The sequence below is a fragment of the Pristis pectinata genome, chromosome 8 (assembly GCF_009764475.1).
Source record: "Pristis pectinata isolate sPriPec2 chromosome 8, sPriPec2.1.pri, whole genome shotgun sequence".
Lineage (NCBI taxonomy): Eukaryota > Metazoa > Chordata > Chondrichthyes > Rhinopristiformes > Pristidae > Pristis > Pristis pectinata.
The window spans coordinates 95,736,872-95,756,025 of record NC_067412.1 but is presented as its reverse complement, the minus strand read 5'-3'; the positions used below and the strand labels follow the sequence as shown (position 1 = coordinate 95,756,025).

General features: G+C 43.8%; 1 protein-coding gene across 2 annotated transcripts in view; it reads left to right on the top strand.

The window, feature by feature from the left end:
• Positions 1 to 19,154, top strand: part of aff2 (AF4/FMR2 family, member 2) — a 568,957-nt gene that overhangs the window by 529,533 nt on the left and 20,270 nt on the right. For both annotated transcript variants that reach the window (XM_052021245.1, XM_052021246.1), the window contains exons 15-19: positions 1,580 to 1,643; positions 1,814 to 1,950; positions 8,161 to 8,232; positions 9,490 to 9,583; positions 18,180 to 18,229. In XM_052021245.1, coding sequence (XP_051877205.1) covers positions 1,580 to 1,643; positions 1,814 to 1,950; positions 8,161 to 8,232; positions 9,490 to 9,583; positions 18,180 to 18,229 — 417 coding nt within the window. The remainder of the gene's footprint in view (positions 1 to 1,579; positions 1,644 to 1,813; positions 1,951 to 8,160; positions 8,233 to 9,489; positions 9,584 to 18,179; positions 18,230 to 19,154) is intronic.

The window sequence follows — 19,154 nt, the reverse complement described above, 5'->3', positions numbered from 1 at the left end:
GATCGGGGTGGGAGGGGTCCGTGATTATGTTGGCTGCTTTCTGGAGGCAGCGGGAAGCGTAGACAGAATCAACGGAGGGGAGGCTGGTTTGCGTGATGGACTGGGCTGTGTTCACAATTGTCTGCAATTTCTTGCAGTCTTGGGCAGAGCAGCTGCCACACCAAGCCATGAGTCACCTGGGTAGGATTCTTTCTACGGTGCATTGATAAGAGTCATTGGGGACATACTGAATTTCCTTAGCCTTCTGTGGAAGCAGAGGCGATGATGTGCTTTCTTGGCCATAGACTCCATGGAAAACATTTACACAATAATAACGGAAGTGCACTACTGTGAGGCAAGGATGAACTTCCTGAGGCTCTTTTCCTTTTGACAATAGAAGACCAAGAGGTGACCTGATTGAGGTCTTTAAAATTGTTAAGGTTTCAGTTGAGTGGAGACAGAATGTTTCAGCTTGTGTGGAAAATAAAACCTACAAGCCAGCCGTACAAGACAATCAGCAAAAAAACAAATAGGGAATTAATGAGAAAATTCTTAACACAATTAGTGGGCAGAACATAGAACTTATTACCACAGAGTGTAGTTGAGGGAAACAGTTTGAGAGAATAGAGGAATAATGGAAGAGAATTGGATAAAGAATAGTGAGACGATAGTCAAGCTGGTTGGAAATAGTTGCTAAGTAGCTCATTTTTGCTGTATGTTCTCTGTAATTTAATGTAAAACAAAGTAAATCTTAGCTGCCCGCGCAGAGCCCAACATTCTCAAACCTGCAGCTCATCTTGTGAGCAGCATTCAAAGTTCCCTTGTGTCTCAGCAATCCAAACTCTCCACAGCACTGGCTTCTCTATGCTCTCAGCAGCACAAGGACAGATCCTTCTGTCTTGAACTCCACCAATTCAGAGTACATTTTTGTTGTATTTATTAATAATATTGCTGCATATATGAATAAAGTGTCTCATATATCAATTACACTCCACATATAATAATGAGCAGTGCATGTCTTTATAAGGATGCATTTGTTAATGAAAGTGCATATATCAATTATAGTGCATATATCAATCATATTAATATCATTAGTACCAAGTTAATAATAATCCGTGTCTATAAATAATGGAGCATATATTAATATTAATATTATAATAATAGTGGTGCATATATTAATGGTGGTGCTTATATTAACGATAATGATAAGCAACGGTGTCTAAGAGTGATATGTTGGATCTGGGTTTATGTGCATAACAAAATATAGGTGCAGATAGCATCCAGTTTCAGCGTTGCTTCTGTCTATTCACTTGCTCAGAGAGGCTTGCTGCAGAGGCTGTGGGAAGGTGCAAGATAACTAACAACTGGTGCCAGGCAAAAATAGGTAATTGTGTTTGCAGTTGGATGGAAGAGCCTGTTCACACACAGCCACCATGTATTCCCAAACAAGGTCACCCAACTTTATAACAAGTGGCAGAGGCTGCCAATAGACAACCCTCTTGTGATGTCTGAGATCAGATCACCTTCCTTGGGTGTAACACACTGTTTGACTCTCAGCACTGCAGACACCCAGTTGTGACTGATGATTACTACTTTGCAGGTCTCATAATGCTGATTACTACATGCAAGAGGCCAAGAAGCTGAAACACAGAGCTGATGCACTGGTAATATATTCATTCTTCTGTTTAATGCTCTTTTTCTTTGTTGTAACTGGCATGACATAAATCAATAGTTACAATCTGAGCCTGTTACTGTGTCACCGGTGGGAAGTGAAATTGCGTTGCCTCTTGTTGAGATTCACATCACTAAAGTTCTTTTCTTTTTTAATTTTCAGCTTGATAAGTTTGGAAAAGCAGTTAATTATGCAGACGCTGCACTATCATTCATTGAATGTGGAAATGCGATGGAGCGTGATCCATTAGAGGCGAAATCCCCATATACCATGTATTCTGAGACCGTGGAACTCATCAGGTTAATGTCTTTATGAATATAATTTTACTAATCACTTTTAAATGATAATTAATAACCTGCTGTGAGGAAATCAAGATAGGAGATTAAGATCCATATAGAGATGTCATATTTCAGAACTTAATACTTAAATTGACTTTTGTTTGTCTGCTTTTAATTTATGTGTTTAAGTAATTTATGATGGTTGGTGGCTCCTTGGTAAATACTTGGCCAAATAAAATACTCATCTTCCTTGAGGATAATAACAGCTAAAAGAACATAGACGGTCTGGTGAAATGGCAAGACACGTGGCAGATGAAATTTAGTGCAGTGATGCACGAAGTGATACACTTGGGAGGGAGGGAGAGGAGGCAATATACAATAAATGCTGCCGTTTTAATAGGGTTGCAAGGACAGAGAGACCCAATGGCTTACATACACACAGCTTTTATATGTCCTGCCCTGGTGTAACTTCCCAGAATGCATTACTTTGCACTTGTCTGAGTTAAATTCCATCTGCCATTCCTTGGCCCACTTTCCCAGTTGATCCTGATCCTACTGTAGCCTTAGATGGTCTTCTTCGCTGTTCACTATACCACCAATTTTGGTGTCACCTGCAAACTTGCTGATCATGCCACCTATATGTACGCAGCCACGGTAGTGGGCAGGCACGGTAGCGTAGCGGTTAGCGTAACGCTATTACAGCGCCAGCGACCCGGGTTCAATTCCAGCCACTGTCTGTAAGGAGCTTGTATGTTCTCCCCGTGTCTGCGTGGGTTTCCTCCGGGTGCTCCAGTTTCCTCTCACATTCCAAAGACGTACGGGTTAGGAAGTTGTGGGCGTGCTGTGTTGGCGCCGGAAGCGTGGCGACACTGCGGGCTGCCCCCAGAACACTCTACGCAAAAGATGCATTTCACTGTGTGTTTCGATGTACATGTGACTAATAAAGATATCTTATCTTTAAGGGGGGCAGGGCTGGTTAATAAACCCTGATTAATAAAATCATCCACAATCTCACCCCTTCCTCTCTCTGTAATATCCACCAGCCCAACCAGCTCTCTGCATATGTCCGGTTCTGACTTCTTAATCATCCCTAATTTTCACTGTTCTACAATTGTTAGGTATCTTTTTAGTTGCTCTCAAGAGTCCCTCTCCACCTCTCTACTTCACTCTCCTCCTCTGAGCTTTTTTTTGTTCTGAAAAGCTAACCCCTCAACTAAGTTTTTGGCCACCAGGTCAAAACTGTGAAATTCTATTCACAAAGCACTTTAAATCACTTTACCAAAGTTAAGATGATGCATAGATCAAATTGGGTGCTTCATGAATGATAGAAAAATAGGGGGCTATGTGGGAGAGAAAGGTTAGATAGATCTTAGAGCAGGATAAAATGTTGGCACAGCATTGTGGGCCGAAGGGCCTGTACTGTACTGTAGTGCTCTATGTTCTATGTTCTAGTTGTTGAACAGCAAACAAATTATAAATAGAGCCATGAACAGAGTAAATAAGTTATGGTAAACTTTTGTAGATGCTTCAGATGGAGAGCTTTGTTCATTACGAGGCACTGCACTCTGGGGACAACATCAAGATCTCGGAAATATTACTAGAATGGTAGCAGGGATGAGGGACTTAAGTTACTTGCATTATTGCCCAAAGTTGTTTTTTCCCTCCTCCTTAGAGCAGAGAAAGTTAAGTGGAGGCTTAGCAAAAGCATTTTTAGAAATATTCAGGCCTTTTCAGTTATTTGAACCAAGGAGGAACTGGCCTAGAATTTGGACTGCCTAGCATGGTTCATTCAGCACTACATGATTGAAAATGTACTTAGCACAGAGTGAAAGGCAGTGGTGACCACTCAGGGTTGATTTGCGTCACTTGTTGCATGTGCATCGAATTACAATATCCCCAGCACAACACTCCTATTGGAGGTTATTGAGGGAGTTAAATGAAATTGTCCTGGGAGCACTATCACTAGTCACTTCTGGGGCAACTCAGGTTTCTGTAACCAGCAGTGGGATTCCACTAAGATAAGTCCCATATTTAACTCTTATCATTTCGAAAACCCCAACCATAGTAGCAACAGCACACCCACAAATCCTACTCTCTCTCTGAAGGCTCTCTGCTTCTTCACAACTCTCTGTGGCCCTAAATGGAGGTTCTGATCTCCATCTCATTCTCCTCATCCTCCATCTCCCACCTTGGCCAATTATCAACACCGAACCAGCATGATCCTTCACCATCTCCCCACCCCCTCCTCATTTAGCTAATTATTGACCTTGCTTCTTTCCCGTGTACCACCAACCCCAACTATCTTCAAACCTAGCCCCTTCCCCTTCAGACTCAATGGAAAATTGTGACACCTGTTTAGTAATTCCCAAAGACAGGTGTCCCCAGCAAAGCAACCCCATCAGTTCCACCCACCCTCTTCTTAGTTTCCCACAACCCAATGGCCTTTTCTCTCTCCCAACTCTAGTGAGTCTTCTTTGATTTTTCTGACAGTTACTATACTAATGGGTAATTTACAGTAGCCAATGTATCTACAAGTATGTCCTTGGTATGTGGGAGGAAGCTGGAGCATCCATAGGGAAGATATGAAAACTCCACACGGACACAAAATGCTGGAGGAAATCAGAGTTCTCCCAGCGTTTTGTGTGTGCTGCTCCACTGCAAAGTCTCTTCGAGGTATGTCTACCCGAAAGAAGTTTTCCTCCTCTCCTCCACGGGAGTTCTGTGAGGCCCCTCTTTCACTGCTCCCCCTCCCCACCCCCCGCCGCTCTCTGGCTGTTCAACCACGTGATTTGACCTGCTGAGTTCCTCCAGCATCTTGTGTGTGTTGCTCCAGATTCCAACATCTGCAGAATCTCGTGTGTCTCCACACGACACCAATGGTCCATTCGAGCTCAGGTCCCTGGAACTCTGATGTACTAACTGCTGCACCACCGCTGTGCCAACACCTCCACTGGAAAATGGTCAATAACCAAAGAAAGAGATTTTAAGTAATAAGCAGTGGGGAGATAAAGAGAAATTCAGTAAATCTTATGCAAATATAAATTGCTTTATTCATCTGGATTGCATTATCTGAAAGGTTGATGGAAATACATTTAACAGAAATTTTCAGGAGGGAATTGAATAAATATTTAATAAATTAAAAACAAGGGCTATGGGAAATGGGCCTATTTGGAGAGCGATTGCAAAATAACCTCCTGCAGTTTGTAATTGTGTGAAAACCTAAAGTGACACACAATAACTGTCAGAAAGTGTGCAACCATCAACAAATGATAACTTGAATTAACGGGGAATTGAGATTGAGAAGCTATTTAATCTATTGACAGAAATGTCAAACAAGGCCTCCACGGTGATGAGAGTCTCCAGGAGAGGTTAGATGAACTGACTCACACAAAGAGCATTGGATCTGGAAATCTTCCTCCCATAGGAAGCTGAGGCAGAGACAGAGAAAGATGCCAGTCTGTATCAGGGAAGATTTCACAGCCGTTTGCTCAGTTTGGATTCTTTGATCACAACCCATGGCAAACCTGAGTGGAAAATATTTTTCCCTCAGCCCCTCTCTTTAATTCAGGAGGGGGAGAGTGTCAGTGGGTGACAGAAATCCTGAACTGAAGCATTTCTGTCAAGTATGACAGTTTGCATTGACTGCAGACTTCAAGGCAAAGTTTAAGTCTATCACTGCTCTGGTCATTGACGTTGACACAGTGACAAAATATCAGTATGTAGCATCAACATGCATTCATTCCTAACCCAGCAAGAAGAATGACATAGACACAAGAAACCGGTGGCACGGTAACGTAGCAGTTAGCATGACGCCATTACAGCGCCAGCGATTGGGGTTCGATTCCCTTCGCTGTCTGTAAGGAGTTTGTACGTTCTCCCATGTCTGCGTGGGTTTCCTCTGGGTGCTCCGGTTTCCTCCCACATTGCAAAAGACGTACGGGTAGGTTAATTTGGGTTTAAAATGGGCGGCGCAGACTCGTTGGGCCGGAAGGGCCTGTTATCACACTGTAAATAAAATTTAATTTAAAACTGTAGATGCTGGAATCTGGAGCAGCAAACAACCTGCTGGAGGCACTCAGCGGGTTGAGCAGCATCTGTGGGGGGAAATGGACAGTCGACATTTCGGGTCAACATCTGGATGGGCAGTCCAGATGAAGGGTCTTGACCCGAAATGTCGTCTGTCCATTTCCCTCCATAGATGCTGCCTGACCCGCTGAGTTCCTCCAGCAGTTTGCTTGCTGCTGCAGGAAGAACAATGTGCCATTTAGCTGGTCTTCTGTAATCCAGTGGGAGAGTGAAATATAAAAGCTGGAATTAATCTTTCAAGGACTTGAGATTTTTCTACCCTTCAGTTTACAATGCCAAGGACTTTGGCAGCACCTCTGCTTTGGAGTCAGAAGGTTGGAGATTCAAGTATCACTCCAGAGACTTGAGCACAAAATCTATGCTGACATTCCAAAGTGTACTGAGGGAGTACTGGACAATCAGATGTGCTGTGTTGCACTTGAGATGTTAAACTGAGGCTTGCTCTGCCCTCTCAGAGAGACCAATGCACTATACACTGGAGAACAGCAGAGCTCTCCATCCTGAGTCCTGATGCAGGGTTTCGACCTGAAACATCATCGACTCCTTTCCCCCCCACAGATGCTGCTCGACCCGCTGAGTTCCTCCAGCAGATTGTGTGTTGCTCCAGATTCCAGCATCTGCAGTCTCTTGTGTCTCCGGATCTCTCTGTAGCGCACTGGCCAACATTTGTCATTTAATCAACACCCCAGTCAGATTCGGCACATAGATGAGGTGAATGCATGCGGTCTTTTTCCTGCGGTTGCAGAATCAAGAACTAAAGGGCAGCGTGAGAGTGGAGAGATTTAACAGAAACTTGAGGGGCAACTTTTTCACCTAGAGGGTGGTCCGTATATGGAATGAGCTGCCAGAGGAAGTGGTTGAGACAGGTACATTACGAACATCTAAAAGACACTTGGACAGGTAAATGGATAGGAAAGGTTCAGAGGGATATGGGTCAAAAGTGGGCAATGGGACTAACTTAGATGGGAATCTTGGTCGGCATGGACTAGTTGGGCCAAAGTTTCCATACTGTATGCTGATCATCAGCACACTTCTTTTTGTGGGAGCTTGCTGTGCACATATCAGCACAACATTACAACAGTTCTGCATAATTAATTGATTACAAAATAACCAAAATGAGATTATGACAGTCAACATGAAATCTTTCCTTCTTTGGTCACTGCATTCCTGATGCTTATCTGAATCATTTCTCAGCCTTTATTTTTGATCCCTTGATGTTTTTGCCCAACAGAAATCCACAAAGTTGCATGATCTTCCTGAATCATGGATGAATCACAGAGTAATGGTTTTCTCCATGTGGGATTTGCTGTTCAGGTGTACATTAAATGATAATGTGGAAGGTCATTTCCTTCATTAGCTCAGGCACCATGTATTATTTTGGTAACTGGGTAACATAAAACCAGAATTGAGTGATCAGATTTGCTGGTGCAGATGCTTCCATTTCACTTCCTCAAGCTATAATGTGATATCGAGTTGGGATGTTACAGTGGCTGGGTGTCTGATGACTGCAGTTCCTCAGGCTGTGGAATATATGACAAAGTGTCATCTTGCTATTCACACGTACTGAAAATCAAGCTGAACAACTCAATCCTGCAGTAACGTAGTCCCTTTGCTGAGCACATATATTGATCTGAGTGCATACATCTTTCTAAATGCCATGTAAATGATCTCAAAAACAAGAGCTGAGATGCGGGTGGTTACAAATAAGCTTTGCACTGTGCACTAGCAATAGCAAAATAATATTTTCACTCAGCTTTCCAAGATCAGTCTCGTATTGTGTTTATGCTGTGGATGTAAATTCAAAGAGTTTGCTGGAACACAGCACAGTGGTAACTTGATGGTGTGATAAAGCTCACACTAGCTCAATCATCACGGCACCCATGCCTGAGTTTCATTCCTATTCACAGGGACTAAAAGAAACTTGGGGAGAGATATCTAACAGGTTGTTAATCCAACATCATTGTCAAAATCACCTTGAAAAGAGGTCTCAATAACCCAGACCATTATGTGTCTTTCACAAAGTGACCTTTCTCCTTCAAGAACAAAAATTGTCCATCTTCTCCCCCTCCAATTCCGATCAATGAAAGCTGCTCAGACAAGGTTCATTCATTGGGAATATTAATTGCCGCTTGTTTCTTTCTCAAGGTACGCCATGAGGTTAAAGAATTTCACCGGTTCCTTGGCAACGATAGCAGACAAGAAACTGGCAGTTTTATGGTGAGTTTTAGCAAGGCGGACGTCTGATTATTGATCTTATGAGTAACTGCTTCTTCATGTTATTTGTACAGGAAAAATATATTAATGAGGAAAGGGTACAAAAAAAGATGGCAGGTGCTGGAACCTAGAGCAACAAACAAGAAGCTGGAGGAAATAAGCAGGTCGAGCAGCATCTGTGGAGGGAAATGGACAGTTAACATTTTGGGTCAAGACCCTTCATCTGGACTATGTCTACCTGACAGATGCTAGGCGGCAGCTCTCGGACAGCTCCTCATACATACCCCTTGACCACGACGCCACTAACGTTCATGAGGCCACTCTCTCCCACACCATCACGGATCTCCTCATTTCTCCTGCCCCCCCCCACGGCCTCCAACCTTATAGTTTCCCCAACCCCGCTCTGCCCTTTTCAATCTCCTGCCCAAGATTCACAAACAAGACTGCCCCAGTAGGCCATTGTTTCTGCCTGCTCTTGCCCTACTGAGCATCTCCTCACACCTCCGCTCCGTCTTGTCCTCTCTTGTCCAGTCCCTTCCGGGACACCTTGCATGCTCTCCACCATTTCAATAACTTTCAATTCCTTGGCCTCCACCACTTCACAAGAGTCTGGATGAAGGGTCTCGACCTGAAATGGCAACCGTTCATTTCTCTCCACAGATGCTGCCTGACCTGCTTAGTTCCTCCACCATTTTGTTTGTTGCTTAATGAGCAAAGGCTTGTCCTTCAAAATGTCGAGGATTCAGCAACATTTGTTCATGATCATAGTTTTATACAGTGCCACCATCCAAATTTGATGTTTCGTCTTTACCTCATCTGTCTACAATATAACTGAAAGGCTTGGATAGTGTGGATGTGGAGAAGATGTTTCCATTAGTAAAAGAGTCTAGGATCCAAGGGCACAGCCTCAGAATAAAGGGACGTCCCTTTAAAACTGAGGTGAGGCGGAATTTCTTCAGCCAGAAGGGGGTGAATCTGTGGAATTCATTGCCATGGAGGGCTGTGGAAGCCAAGTTATTGGGTGTATTTAAGGCAGAGATTGATAGGTTCTTGATTAGTAAGGGGGTTAAGGGTTACGGGGAGAAGGTGGGAGAGTGGGGTTGAAAAATAAATCAGCCATGATTGAATGGTGGAGCAGACTCGATGGGCCGAATGGCCTAATTCTGCTCCTATATCTTATGCAGTATCAGATGCATTGTTGACATAAAGTGCATTGTTTGATTGCTTAGCCTAACACAATCTTTCTCCAATTAAATCTAGCTACCGATGCTTGTCGCTTCTCTACTTGAGGATGTTCCGACTTAAGAAAGACCACGCCATGAAATATTCCCGATCCTTGATGGAATATTTTAAGGTAATTTCATCTGAGCCAGTTATCACTGCAGGTAGTCTGAGCCACCTGCCTTTACACTACCATTTACTCAGATCTCACTGGGGGCAGAAGCTCCCAGAGACTGACACTGGTGTTGTAGAGATGAACACAAAGTAAGAATGTGTTTCCTGTGAAGGAGGCTATTATAAAAATATAAGCTTGCATTAATATTAAACCTTTTGCATTTCTTTCAGACCATCTGAAAGCACCACCTAGCCAATGAACTTCTTCTTTCCTTGAAATTAGTGATGGTTGTAATATGGGCAGTATGGCCATGAGTTTACACACTGCGAGCTCTATCATGGATAAATATTGATCATGACAGCAGGGGTAACAGACCTTCTCTTCCAGAGCATGGTGCTATGGAACCTCTTGCATTCAGTGTTCCCTCAATGGTCCACTGGAGCGTCAGCCTGGGGTTACACACCTGAGTCCCCAGAGGAGGATTTGAACCTGGAACCTTCTGTCTCTGAGTGTTACCCACTCCACCATAACTGACAGGATGTGAGATTGACCATAAATCAGGAGATACATTGTTAACAGTGGGTGGAAGAAACGACTTCCCCATAATTTAGTGGATATTCTGGGAGAATTGGGGATTGCTGGATTGAGCTTGATGTGTTTTTGTTGAGTAAATTTGCCGTGGCGTTTAAAGCAAAGGCAGGAAATGGAGTAGTAGGGATCATCCATACCATAGAACATAGAACTGTACAGCACAGGAACAGGCCCTTCAACCCACCATGTCTGCACTGATCATGATGCCGAATTAAGCTAAATCTCTTCTAAGTGCACATGATCCATACCCCTCCATTCCTTGCATATTCATGTGTTAATCTAACAACCTCTTGAACGCTACTATCATACCTGCTTTCACCAGTTCCCCTTGCGGCCCGTTCCAGGCACCCACCACTCTCTGTGTAAACAAACTTGCCCCGTATATTTCCTTTAAACTTTCCCCCTCTCACCTTAAATGCATGTCCTCTTGTACTTGACATTTCTACCTTGGGAAAAAGATTTTGACTGTCTACCCTCTCACAATTTTATAACTTCTATCAGGTCTCCCCTCAGCCTCTGATGCTCCAGAGAAAACAACCCAAGTTTGTCCAACCTCTCCTTATAGCTCATACTCTCTAATCCAGGCACCATCCTGGTAAACCTCTTCTACACCCCTCCAAAGCCTCCACATCCTTCCTGTAATGGGGTGACCAGAATTAGAACCATAGCACAATACAGCACAATACAGGCCCTTCGGCCCACCATGTTGTGCCAACCTTCAAACCACGCCTAAGACTAACTAACCCCTTCCTCCCACATATCCCCCTATTTTAAATTCCTCCAATGCTTATCTAACAATCTCTTGAACTTGACCAACGCATCAGCCTCCACCACCACCCCAGGCAGCGCATTCCATGCACCAACCAGTCTCTGGGTGAAAAACCTCCCTCTGATATCTCCCTTGAACTTTCCACCCATTACCTTAAAGCCATGCCCTCTTGTATTGAGCACTGGTGCCCTGGGAAAGAGGCGCTGGCTGTCCACTCTATCTATTCCTCTTAATATTTTGTATACCTCTATCATGTCTCCCCTCGTCCTCCTTCTCTCCAATGAGTAAAGCCCTAGCTCCCTTAGTCTCTCCACATAATCCATACTCTCCATGTTGTACACAACACTCCAAGTGCGACCTAACTATGATTGAATTGAATGTTGCAACATGCTAAATGTGATCTTCCACCTAATCTCATATTCCTAATGTGAGAAACAAGTTTATTTATACTGTTCCTCATGTGAAGCAACATTTTTGTAGTCTTAGGTTGCTCAGTCTGTTTCCAATAGAGTAGAGAACATTAGAGGACATTTGATGCAATTTTTTTAAAATGATGAGATGCTTTGATAGATCAAAAGTGATAAACTGTTCCCTCTGGTTGGGGGCATCAGTGACAAGGAATCATCAATTTTAAAATTATCACCAAGAGACTGAGCAAAGCACCACAAGAAGCTTGTTTACACGTAGACTTGTTGAAGCGTGCAATGCTTTGCCACAGGGAATAGTTGAGACAGATACAATTGCATCTTTTAAGCAAAAAATGGATGTGTATTTAAAACAAAATGCACAATTCAGCACAGAGAGAATGGGTTCGTGGTATTAATCTTGAAATCTCAAGTGGTTGCCATAGGCATAAACCGGAGCTCATCCAAAACTCTGTGGCCCAAATCTTAATTTACACTGTCCTGTTAAACCTTCGCCCATCCTTGCGGAACTTTATTGTCTTCAGCCTGAAGTTCAGTCAAGATTACTAGAGAGAAGGTGCTAGGGAAGCTAAATGGACTAAAAACTGATAAGTCTCCCAGACCAGATGAGATGCACCCTCGGGTTCTGAAGGAGGTGGCTTTAGAGACTGCAGAGGCATTGGTGATAATTTTCCAGGAATCAATAGACTCCGGCATGGTTCCGGAGGACTGGAGGGTCGCAAGTGTGGTTCCGCTGTATAAGAAAGGTGGGAGGCAGCATAACGGAAATTACAGACCTATTAGTCTGACATCGGTGGTGGGAAAGTTATTGGAATCGATCCTCGAGGATGAGGTTATGGAATACCTCGAGGTGCAAGGCAAGATAAGTCCAAGCCAGCATGGTTTAGTGAAAGGAAGATCCTGCTTGACCAACCTATTGGAGATTTTTCAGGAAATCTCAGGTAGGGTGGATAAGGGAGAGGCTGTGGATGTTGTGTATTTAGATTTTCAAAAGGCCTTCGACAAGGTGCCGCCCAAGAGGCTGATCAATAAGATGAGAGCTCATGGAATTACTGGTAGGATATTGGAATGGGTGGAGCATTGGCTGGTTGGCAGAAAGCAAAGGGTGGGAATAAAGGGATCCTGTTCTGGTTGGTTACTGGTTACTAGTGGTGTTCTACAGGGGTCGGTGTTGGGGTTGCTTCTTTTTACCTTGTACATTAATGATTTGGATGATGGAGTTAATGGTTTTTTGGCTAAGTTTTCAGACGACACCAAGATAGGTGGAGGAGTAGGGAGTATTGAAGAAACAGGAAAGTTGCGGAGAGACTTAGGTAGTTTAGGAGAATGGGCAAAGAAATGGCAGATGAGATTCAATGTTGAGAAATGTGCCGTTGTACACTTTGGAAAAAGAAATAAACGGGCAGATTATTATCCAGATGGGGAGAAAATTCACAGTACAGAAGTACAAAGGGACTTGGGGGTACTCGTGCAGGATACCCTAAAGGTTAACCACCAGGTCAGATTGGCGGTAAAGAAAGTGAAAGCATTCATTTCGAGAGGTAGAGCGTATAAAAGTAAGAAGGTGTTGATGAGGCTCTATGGGGCACTGGTGAGGCCTCATTTGGAATACAGTGTGCAGTTTTGGGCCCCAAATCTTAGGAAGGATGTACTGATGTTGGAGAGGGTTCAGAAGAGACTTACGAGGATGATTCCCGGAATGATGAGCATTTGTCGGCTCTTGGATTGTACTCACTGGAGTACAGAAGAATGAGAGGGGACCTCATAGAAACATTTCGAATGTTGAAAGGACTGGAAAGAGTAGATGTGGTTAAGCTGTTTCCCTTGGTGGGTTAGTCCAGGACTAGAGGGCACAATCTTAGAATTAGAGGGTACCAGTTTAAAACAGAAATGAGGAGAAATTTCTTCAGCCAGAGGGTGGTGAAATTATGGAATTCTTTGCCAAGTACAGCTGTGGAGGCCCAATCATTGGGGGTGTTTAAGGAGGAGATTGATAGGTATCTAATTAGTCAAGGTATCAAGGGATATGGGGATAAGGCCAGAATTTGGGGCTAGATAGGAATAGTTTTTAGTTTAGCTCATGGAGCAGACTCGATGGGCCGAATGGCCTACTTCTGCTCTGTCTTGTGATCTTGTGAAAGAACCTCACTTCCATAAGTCATTGCATTTTCCAGTCCCTCAGTGAGTCATCCTTCTCCGTCACTGCCTTATAAGGTTCTGACATCTCCATTACTGGACATACAATCATTCCACTGTTGGCAACGTGCCTTCAGCTGTTCTGGAACCCCTTCCAAAACCTCACCCTCTCTACCCATCTCTACCTTAAGCCTATTTTTTGATCAAATCTTCTGTCACCCGATCTTGGTGGCTCAGTGCGCTCCTGTCAAGCACCCAGTTACATTTTTAATTACTTGTGTTCACTGCTGAAAGGTTCTTCTCTCTATGATGAACCTCTGTGGCTTTGCTATAGTGTAATGTCTCCCTGATTTCAGCTGAAAATCTCATCTCCATTGATAGAGTGCAGAGCTGGGCTGAGAAGTGGCAGATGGGGTTCAACCCGGACAAGTGTGAAGTGATACACTTCGGGAGATCGAATTTGAAGGCAGAATACAACGTTAATGGCAGGACTCTTAGCAGTGTGGAGGAAAAGAGGGATTTTGGGGTCCACATCCATAGATCCCTCAAGATTGCCATGCAGGTGGATGGGGTTGTTAAGAAGGCGTATGGAGTGTTGGCCTTCATTAGTCGGGAGTTCAAGAGCTGTATAGAACTCTGTATAGAACTCTGGTCAGACCACACTTGGAGTATTGTGTTCAGTTCTGGTCACCTCACTATAGAAAGGATGTGGAAGCTTTAGAGAGGGTTCAGAGGAGATTTACCAGGATGCTGCTTGGATTGGAGAGCATGTCTTATGAGGATAGGTTGAGTGAGCTGGGGCTTCTCTCTTTGGAGAGAAGGAGGATGAGAGGTGACTTGATAGAGGTGCACAAGATGATAAGAGGCATAGATCGAGTGGACATTCAGAAACTTTTTCCCAGGGCGAAAATGGCTAACACAAGGAGGCATAATTTTAAGCTGACTGGAGGAAGGTATGGTGGGGATGTCAGGGGTAAATTTTGTACACAGAGAGTGGTGGGTGCATGGAATGCACTGCCTGCAGAGGTTGTAGGGACATTTAAGATGCTCTTAGATAGACACATGAATGATAGAAAAATAGGGGGCTATGTGGGAGGGAAGGGTTGGATAGATCTTATAGCAGGATAAAATGTCAGCACAACATCGTGGGCCGAAGGGCCTGTACTGTGCTGTAGTGTTCTATGTTCTATGTTTGACTTCTACTATTCAGGAATCCTTGTCAAACACAACAGCTGAAATAGTTAAAGCATTGTCAGTATTCTGTTTTGTAATTGTCAGTGCATTAAACTCAATCTGATGCAAAGTTTTCCCAAAAGCAGTTGCTCCTTTTGGCTGTTTAATCACCTCCTTATTGTTATGTTTGGAGCAAGTCACAGAATGAATATTTAAAAAGCCGCAGACTTTGCCAATTATTCATAACTGTGATCCAAACAGAATGTTTCCTTTTGGATTAGTTCTGCAGCTATCTAGAACACTAGGAACCACAGTTAGTCATTTGTGCCAGAGCAGAGAAGCCAGCTTATCCTCACCCTATATCACTGAATGATACAAGGAGCCTATTTGACCTTCTCCCTCTCCCCTGTGCCAAGGCTGGAGCAATACATTGAATGAACCATCCAATTTTCCCTCCACCTCACACTCCTACTCTTTCCCCCTTGCCTTGTATATACTTTCAGTTCTAACGCAGACCCAATTCACTTCGGAAATTCACTATTTGATCTGCTACCACCCTTCCAAGCAGTGCGTTCCAGATTGTAACATTCCACTGCTCTGGAAGAAAAATCGTCTCCCTGCCTTGCCTTTGGTTCAGTTGAAAATCGTTTGAGAAAGGACCTATTAATCACACCAGCCTTGAGGTCAGACTCGAAATGCTTCAAAGCCAATCAACCACATTTAATTTCCTCCTCAACATTTGATTGAGGGAAGATCACTCCTCACTTCACACAAACTTCTGATTTTCTGCCAAATTATTTACATGCCCTTTTGTGACACAGTGGTTCAATCCTGACCTCAGCTGCTGTCTGCATGGAGTTTGCATATTCTCCCTGTGCCACATCGGTTTCCTCCAGGTGCTCCTGTTTCCTTGCACACCGCAAAAATGTGTGGGTTGGTAGGTTAATTGGCCATTGTAAATTGGCTCTAATGCATAGATGAATGGTAGAATCTGGGGGGAGTTGACTGGACTGTGGCGAGAATTAAACGGGATCAATGTAGGATTAATGTAAATGGGTGCTTGATGGTCAGTACAGACTTGGTGGGCTGAAAGGCCTGCTTCTGTACTACTTGACTTTATAACTGTCGTTATTTCAAAAAGGGCCTGCCATCGTTTCCCCAGGCCAATAAGGATGGGGTAACAACTTCTTCTGTGGTTAACAACTGGACAACACCAGTTCCCCACCCAGCCCTCTGCAAATCTCTGAGAGTTCTGTTAAGACATTTTGTTTAACGCTTTGAACCTAATGGGCTTCTTTGCAGACTCACAACCAGCTTCCTTGCATTTCCCTCTCCACTACCCAAGCAGAAAGTGTCAAACTTGCCCCAGAGTAATTCTGATGGTCCTTTATCTTAACCTGGCTGGGGTTCCCATTTCAGTCATAAATGAATATTTTATTTCCCTTGGGTAAGCCTCTCTCAGATCCTATAAACTGAGGATGGTAAACAGGGATGTGACACTATATCAACAGCATAGTTCCTCAGGATTATGTCACTGGGGTAATTGGAAAATTAGGGACCTTTAAACAAATTGTCTTCCTTAAACAAATGCCTCCTGAAGCATCGAGGGAGGAGAGTTGTTATAGAGTAACGCAGCCCAAAAGGAGGAACACTGGAGTATCAATCTGGAGTATTGCATTCAATTCGGGTCACCCCATTATATATAAGAAGGATGTGGAGGCTTTGGAGGGGGTGCAGAGGAGGTTTACCAGGATGCTTCCTAGATTAGAGGGCATGTGCTATAAGGAGAGGTTGGACAAATTTGGGTTGTTTTCTCTGGAGCAGCAGAGTGTGGGGGGAGACCTGAAAGAAGTTTATGAGAGGCATAGATAGACAGCTGGTATCTTTTTAATGGGGTTGAAATGTCTAATACCAGAGGGCATGCATTTAAGATGAGAGGGGGTAAATTCAAAGGAGATGTGCGGGGTAGGATTTTTTACACAGAGTGTGGTGGGTGCCTGGAATGTGCTGCCAGGGGTGGTGGTGGAGGCAGATATGATGCTCTTAGATCGGGACATGAATGGAGAGATATGGACAGTGTGTAGGCAGAAGGGATTAGCTTAGTTGGGCATTTAATTACTAGTTTAATTAGTTCGGTGCAACATCGTGGGCCGAAGGACCCGTTCCTGTGCTGCACTGTTCTATGTTCTATGTCACTTGCCCTGAGGAGCAGCCCTTGGTCTTTCATTTAGAGATGATTATTGTCAGAAAAGAACTACTCACCACGCCACTGCAGAGGTCACTCGACGTCAACCACACAATCCCTTCCCATAGGGGATGAGCCAACCAGTTGGGAAAATCAGTCATCCAACATCTTTCATTGATATTTTCAGTTGCTTGCCCACATATCACCAGATTTATTGCATCCAGTTTCAGGATTGGCCATGATTCAGTTTGAACTTGAAACCTCTGGTTAATCGTCTAAAGCAAAACAGTGCCGTTAAAGAAAGAAATGGTTGCATTTAGATGGGGTCTTTCCCACCCCTTCCAGAATACCCCAACGCACTTGTGCAGCCAATGAAACACTTCTGAATTATAACCTGCATTGTAACGTAGGGAATATGATGGAAATGTGTGCACAGCTAGCTCCCACAAATAGCAATATAGCAACAACCAGCTAATCTGCACCAGAAATGTTTAAGTTCAAGTTTATTGTCATAGGCGTAAATACAGAGGGTATAAGTGCCATGAGAATTCGCTTTTTGCAACAGCAGCACAGTGCATGACAAACATGAGTTGACATAAAGTTAAATTACAATAAATTATATATAACTTACATGACAAAATAAACATAACATTAGTGCAAACTGAGGGAGAGAAAAATGAAATATAGTCTGGGCTAGTGTTGGGTGTTTCAGGTGGTTTAAGAATTTGACGGCAGTGGGCAAGAAGCTGTTGTTGAACCTTGAGCTGTGGGTCTTCAGGATCCTGTACCTCCTGCTCTTTTTTCAGGGATAATTAATTGTTAGACAGCAGGGGTAATTCCCCCCACTCCTCTTCAAAAGAATGCCATGGAATATTTTTACTTGTAGAAACAGATAGAGCCTTGGTTTAACATTTCATCCAACAGACACCAGCCCCTACAGTGTGGCACTCCTTTGTTATGGCACTGGGGTGTCAGCCTGTGTATTTGTGCTTAAGTGCCTGGAGCTGATCTGATTCAGAGGTGAGAATGCCACCCACTTGAATTGTGGCAAGCACACATTCCCTGTGTGAAGTGTCAACACTTCAAGTTGCAGACAAGTTAATTGTGATCTCAGAATTGTGTTTCGTGACATCCATGGGTGAAAGATCAAAGGGCAGGTTGCTTTGTTGCTTCACTTTAATTAATCTGCCAATGAAACCCGCAGCAAACAATGCTCCATCGGGCTGGCTTCTTATCCCGTTTTCTCTAAGTAAGGAATTTGCAACCACACTTGTCTTGCTTGGAAAGCTGCCTTAGGCTTCTACTGCGTTTCACTAATGGTTTTCTACGTTACAGAGTTCCTCGAAAGCCTCGCAAGTTCCGTCTCCTTGGGGAACAAACGGAAAGTAAGTTTTCCTTATTCATTCCCTGGCTCTAGAATCTTACTGGAGGCAGGCATCTCGCGGTGCAGCCTGCTACTTAGATGTGTTCCCACAGGGTTCCTTTGAAATCTGTTCCTGAGAGGTTGCATTCTGAGAGTGGTACAGTGAGGGAATGGAATATCCAGAACATTTACCACTGAAATTTATAAAGCAGAGAGATAAACAGATAAAGAAGAGAGAGAGAGAGAAAAAGTGCATATATTAAGTGTAGATGCGACAACAACAGAAAAAAAAGAGCAGCAAACGAGCTGCTGGAGTAACTCAGCGGGTCAGGCAGCATCTGTGGAGGCAAACAGAGAGTCAATGTTTCTGGTCGAGACCCTTCACCTGGACTGGTGAAGGGTGTCAGTCTGAAACGTCGACTATCCATTTCCCTCCACAGATGCTACCTGACAGTCAACGTTTCGGACTGACACCCTTCACTAGTCCAGGTGAAGGGTCTCGACCAGAAACATCGACTCTCCGTTTACCTCCACAGATGCTGCCTGACCCGCTGAGTTCCTCCAGCAGCTCGTTTTTGGCTCCAGATTCCAGCATCTGCAGACCCTTGTGTCTCCAACAGCAGAAAATATTGGAAACACTCAGCAGGTCAGGCAGCATCTGTGGAAAGAGAAACTGTCAACATTTTGGGTCTACAACCCTTCAGCAGGACTGGTGATGGATGAATTCTGATGAAGGGTCATCGGCTGGACACATTGACTGCTTCTCTTTCCACATACACTGACTGACCTGTTGGGTTTTTCCTCCAATCACTTTTGTTTCAGATTTCGAGCATCTGCAGATTTTTGATTTTACGTTATTGCAGATACAACATCAACTTACATTTATATGGCACCTTTAAGAGAACAAAACAGGAACATTAGCAAACAAAGTTTAACACGTTGTAAGA